At 38.2% G+C, this 6,279-nt stretch overlaps 1 protein-coding gene across 3 annotated transcripts in view; it reads left to right on the forward strand.

Annotated features, from left to right (window-relative positions):
• MTUS1 (microtubule associated scaffold protein 1) overlaps positions 1-3,432 on the forward strand; it is a 94,411-nt gene extending 90,979 nt beyond the window's left edge. For all 3 annotated transcript variants that reach the window (XM_049835584.1, XM_049835606.1, XM_049835595.1), the window contains 2 exons: positions 216-313; positions 1,135-3,432. In XM_049835584.1, coding sequence (XP_049691541.1) covers positions 216-313; positions 1,135-1,351 — 315 coding nt within the window. In that variant the 3' untranslated portion in view covers positions 1,352-3,432. The remainder of the gene's footprint in view (positions 1-215; positions 314-1,134) is intronic.
• The last annotated feature ends 2,847 nt before the right edge of the window (positions 3,433-6,279 follow it).

The raw sequence follows: 6,279 nt of genomic DNA on the forward strand, positions 1-6,279 counted from the left end.
GCACACCTGGCAAAATGCCAGTGTTACTTTATCCTTGTGTAAGTGGGATCTGTTTGACTATTGTATAGTATTAAGCCACAATAGCAGGTCAGTCTCACATTACTCTAGGTTTTTGCACTTACTGTAACAAGGTCTGCAAACTCCAGATTCTGAATGTCTGTGATAGCTCAGTCAGTATCTCGATGACTGCATGTAACTGTGACCTTTTTTCAAAGCTGGAGACCAACACAATCCTAACGGATAAATTAAAGAAGGTTCAGCAAGAAAATGAAGAATTAAAAGCTCGGATGGACAAACACATGGAGCTTTCAAGGTAAAAAATATCTGTGGACTTTTAGATGTTCTTATGAACCAGGGGAAGGCATTCCTGTGACGAGAGAAAATTCTGAGTAAATATTGGTGACTGGGATTTTGCAGTACTCTGTAAAAGAACACACCCCTTTCTTCCCCACTTGTGTATCTGCAAATGTGCATTCCTATGTAGAAGAACAAGCAGGAACAGATTGCTTCAGTGCTTCAAAACAGTATTTCAGGGAAGAAAAAGCAACTCAAATATCCTATGATACATTGGCTCTTTAATTATTACTGGCTTGTGAGCTAAACCTGGTTTTACTTTTAACCACTTCACTTGAGTGATTTGTCCCCAATTTAGATGAGTGGAAAGGCCAGTGTGTTTTATATAGCAATAATAGTGATATTTACCATGAATAAAATGGGCCTGAGGTTCTCCTAACTTCGACTCTTGCTTAAATGGATGGGCAAACTCTTCCAGTTTGATGAAAACTACAGAAATGCAGCTTCTATGTAGAACTGAGCCTGCAACAAGACCCAAAGGCTCCAGCATGGCTATTTAAAAACATCTGTCATGTAGAACAAACATCATGTCAAGTAGGACAAGTCTCACTTTTCAGATGCTTTTTCTGGCCTTTAGGGATTTTTCTTATTGGGACTGCCTCCTGTTTTCTGCAAGCTACCAGTTTAAATCCAGCAAGGATGAGAACAGGCTATATTCTCCTTTTAAGGAAGTAATTTAGTTGCAAGCCAAGCAGGGATTTATGGAATTTCAAACTTTAAGTTCAGTACTGTAGCCTCCACCTTGGGTTATGTGTTCTGACGTAAATCTTATGTTTGCAGGCAACTTTCTACGGAGCAAGCTGTTTTACAGGAGTCGCTAGAGAAGGAATCAAAAGTAAACAAACGCCTGTCAATGGAAAATGAAGAACTTCTGTGGAAGTTGCACAATGGTGACCTATGCAGCCCAAGAAAACTGTCTCCCAGTTCTCCATCCGTGCCTCTGCAGTCCCCACGAAATTCTGGTAACTTCTCTAGTCCTACAGTATCACCGAGATGACATCTCTTGAGAAAGAGGGGATTGCATTTCATTTGCAATCTGCAGAACCAATCCTAACTTTAATCACAGAAGCAAGAGCTATATTAGCCGAGTATGACAACTAAACATAACTGGAAATTATTTGGTGCAAAAATGGCGATAAAAGAGACTGAGAATATGGGAGTAAGACATTCGTGTTGCTCCTTGCAAAAAGACTTGTTTATGACCTCTATGGACATTGTTGCACAAAGCACTTACAGAGCAAGGAAAGACTTGTTCATTGCCTTTTCACCTAACTATAAGACAAAGCTCAGGGGCTTAGAGATAAAGATCACAACCTTTATAATATGTTCCTTATCACAGACACTTTTTTTAAGGCTGTGTGTATGCGTGTGTGTGTGCTGTGGATGGAATGGATGTAACACACGGTGCGTGTGTCTAATGCTGCCTTCTTTGCTGTGTATATAATAAAGGATAAAAGCTGAAGACTATATATTGACATGTACTTCCTTAATAATGTTGTCAGTACGCATGCTTTTAGCAAAGAATACACTCACCTGGGAATGAGGAGAAACTGCCACTAGTACTATAGGTTAGTTTCCTTCATCTTTCTGGTTTCAGTTCAGTAAAAAAAAGGCAGGAAAAGCTTTGTCAACTGACTCACTAGTGTCTTGGCTGACCTGAGTATGCAACTTAACTTTGAATTAATTTTAAAAACAAACTGAATTGCAGCCATATTTTGCATGGATTCTTGGTTTAATATCCCTGCACTGCACGACTCTGCCATTATATGAGGAGACATTTTTTGCAGGATACAGTGGATTTTGGCTTTTGAGTCAGCAGGGTTGCAGTCAGAACCACAGCAGCCCTCAAGGTCAGAAGTTATTAGCTGAGCTGCAGGTTTAGAAACCTAGACCTGTCCTCTTACCTGCTGAAAACGAATCACCGATTTCCCCAAAACAGCATGTCCATTGCTGAGATTGTCTGCCAAGTATAAACTAGATGTAGATTTGAAAGCCAAAGAGAAAAATGCAATAGTCATTAGGTGCATTCTTAACTCAGTTCTCAAGAAGAATCTTAAGTAATTTGTGAATTCCGGTGTATCTGGTGACACACTTTGCCTTTTTAAGCATTAACATTTGTATTAACAGTCGTATTAACATTCTTCAGGGTTGGCTAAATTCACCTGAGGGGGAATGTGGTAGCTGTGTATTTATCTTGCTAATTCTGCCATACCTTCCCTCTTAGACTGCAGGATATCGGTGTTCTGCCAGTTCATTTGGCAAAAGATCCCTTACAAGAGACTCTGTAGAGTAGGGGAAAAAAATTGTCCTGGCTGCTGGAACTGGAGGCTGAGGGTGTCAGTGTTTCTGGAAATATCATATGCTGAGCTTCAGTTTCAACAAGGTAATTGCATAGCCTTGCTACATCCTTGGTCAGACCTGTTTAAGGTGTCTACATTGTCCCTACTAAACACAGGTTCAACTTCCAACTATTATTACAAAATACTACCTATGCTTGCAATAGCTTGGGTTTTACAGTACCACTTCCAGGACCATTGTTAACACTACTGTTCAGCTAATGCTGTTAGCTATACTGGTAACTGTTATGGTAAATTGTGTCTGCTGAGTTTCCCTGTGTGTTTCAGTAGCTTGGGGACAGGAATCAAAGGGATTGAAAGTGTTTAGGGAACTCAACTGGAGAACCATTTCAAACCATATTACCCCAAACTTGAAAAACCTTGGCTAGTAATGAGGAACACAGACATAAAACCAAGACTGTTAACAGTGCTTATACAGTAAGTAAACTTGTAATTGACTATTACATTAAATTTCCTTAATTTTCCATAAGTGTACAGGTTAAGGGTGCCATTTCTATGGAACATTATGCTCTCTCTTTATCCTCTTTAGGGTACTGTATATACCACTTGTTTGTGGTGTCAGTACTTAAAATGTTTTCTAGGGGTTTCAAATTTAACTATGAAAATCCTCTGTGGGCTAAAACGTGGATTAAAGTATATCTTGGAACATTCTTATTTTCTATGGTCAAAGAGATTTGATCACATGTATTTGACCTGAATGCTTAAAAAATAAATTTTTTTTACTGATTGAAGGTTTTTTCTCCTGCTTGTATTAGTCAAGTGATCTTTAATCTAAGGAGGAACATTCCTCCAAATACTAAAAACTCTTAGTACTTGCTCAGCACAGTAGAACAGCAATAGTGAAGCTTCACTGCACAAATTATTAATGTTCAGCTAACCCTTGGAAAATTTTAAATCTACCCTTACTACACTAATGTAGGTAGAAGCTACACAGAGCTTGCTTGTGATTAATAGTGATTCAGTTTGAGTTGGCTGTTTGTTAAAAAAAAAAAAAAAAAGACTGCAGATAACATACAGAACTAGCAATAATAAAATACTTGAGTGCAGTTGGCTTAATATAGGGACCCAATGTGCACATGCCTGGTAAAGGCATCCTGCAGGACTCCTCTTATTAAAATGCTCACCTTACTCAGGAAATCTAACAGATCATGTCACAAGAACAGTTGCAATGTTAATGCCTCAAATAAAATGTGCAAGAGTGCATACAAATGTTTGAAGATCAAATATAGTGTACCCCTTCTTCATGTAACAGAGAACGGGAAAGCTTTTCCAGGCTACCAGTACAAAGAAGTAAGTATGGTACAGTAAACAATACAAAGACTGTTAATTTGTCAATAGTTTCTCTTCACAATACAGGAGACTCCTTGCCTCTAAACTTCTCTAAAGTAGGATCTATAACTCTTATGAAGAAATGAAGAATCCTTGTATATAGAAATCAGACTATAGAAATACCTGTTTAGTGTTTGTCTTGTTGGTCTGAAAGAAATAATTCTGTTGATCTTGAAGCATGGTTTCAATACTTCTCTCTGAGTATCGATATTTCAAGCTTTAACTTAAATACCATGTGTTAGCAAAGGCTTTGTTCGATCCAGTAACTTTCATGTATTTTTTGGTGATTTCTTTAGTATAAAGTTTCCTTCAGGAAAAGCTAGAAGCCTGCTCACCATAAATATAGGCCAAAGGCCTAGTGCTAGTCAAGCAATTAAGTGATTTTCTTCAAATACTCAACCTTAACTAGTAGTTCCAACTCTAATGATGTGCTTCAAAGGAAGTTAGTGACATTTGTATTTGTACCAAATAGTTTGTTACCATTCAAACTATTCATAAGGTGGTTCACCTCCCTTCAACAATTCTCTCTAAAGGTCTTAGTGCAACTTGTACAGTATTTCCTGTAAAATTTGAGGTGAATCATTTCCTTATGCTAACTGAAGACTTGAAGTTTCTCATTACAAACACCACAGACACTTGCATGTAAATGGGTATCATGCAATTCATGCAGGAAATTCCTTCTAGACAGTGAGTAACCACTGGTCTTCAAAACTGTAGTTACCTGACAGCCAGGAAATCTTTTAGGGCTGAGCTGGAGTCAAAAAGGTCATCAGAAAGTTGGAATAATCATTGAACCCTTAAGAAACAAATACCTTCTGTCCATTGCTGCTGCCTTGCCTTAGCAGAGTGGTGACTGATGTACGGAAATAGAAATAACAATACTGGCAGGTTTAAGCAGGTGACTTTGACAAGTCACTTAAATTTAATTTCCCAAGCTTCATTCTCTTACCCTGTGTCACTGTTCATTTATGTGGAAATGTGCAATTGCATCAATGCAAAAAGAATCAGGCATGCCCAGGAGGCTTTTGGTAGAATAAGAACTATGTAAAATAATTCTCATTGTTTATAATAATGAGAATTGTTTTGATGGGGGGGAAACACCACCAAAAATTCTTCCTTAAAGGCACTACTTTCGTAGTTATAATTAATCTCAAGAAACTGCATATGATTGGTACACATAACCATTAAACCTGAGGGAGACTACTCGAGCAATGATGCAGCAATGGATTTACATCATCATTTCCTCTCCTGCCAAACTCACCAAGGAAGTGATGCGACCATGTGAACTGCTGCACTGTTGAACAAATCTGAACAGGTGACACTATCTCCCACTTGCTAGATATTTTAAAAGAAATCAATTGTCAAATTAAAGGCTCAAAAGCGCTTTGAAATTTAAGAAGTTGGCACAGCTCCTGTAGTTCAAAGGGAAATACATTGTTTTGATAAATGAAAACGCTAAAAAGGGATGAACACATTGCACAGCCTCATCCAGAAGCTCAGGGATTGTTAAAGTTACTTTGGTCAGATTGAAGCCTTGCCTAAAAACCAACAAACAAACAAACAAAAACACCACACAAAAAAAAAGGTACAAAGACCTCTTTTAGGTATTACTATGAAATTGTGTACCAACTATTTAGTCATTACAACAGTGTAACATTCTTGATGCCTGTTAATAGGAACGAGAAAGAAGATTAACAAGGGACTGCCTCTTACACCTTCAAAGTTGGTCCTATTGCTTGCTGTATTTAACTTTTATTTGGCTTTTAGTGACCTTGTTTCCAGAGGCCAGCACTATTACAGGCATCTGGGGGGTGTTCTCCACAAAGCCTATTTCATGAAACATGTGTAGAGCCATTTCAGTCTTTACCATGGATATTTATCATATCAGTTGCATTGTTTCAGGTTCCTGCATGCTGAAGAAAAAACTTTGAGCAAGCTTGTTGAATGTTTTCATTAGCTATACTAATAATCGGGTTAATAACATGATTGAGAAGCTGCCATTTCTACATTAGTACTTAATAGCTATCACTACTCAAAGCAGTACTGTACACATCTGCTCAAAGGTTTGAATTATCTGGAGTAAAGGGCCTACTTCAAGCCTTCACCAGAAGAAAGCTTTAGGAAGCATTGTCAAACGCAGGCTGAGACACACTGAAGCGTGCAAGCAAGGGACCGGTTCCTCGTATGCTCAGAGTAAGTTGTTTTTCACATGCCTTGTAAATCAAATGCCTTGCATTAA

Source organism: Accipiter gentilis, chromosome 3 (assembly GCF_929443795.1).
Source record: "Accipiter gentilis chromosome 3, bAccGen1.1, whole genome shotgun sequence".
NCBI classification, from domain to species: domain Eukaryota; kingdom Metazoa; phylum Chordata; class Aves; order Accipitriformes; family Accipitridae; genus Astur; species Astur gentilis.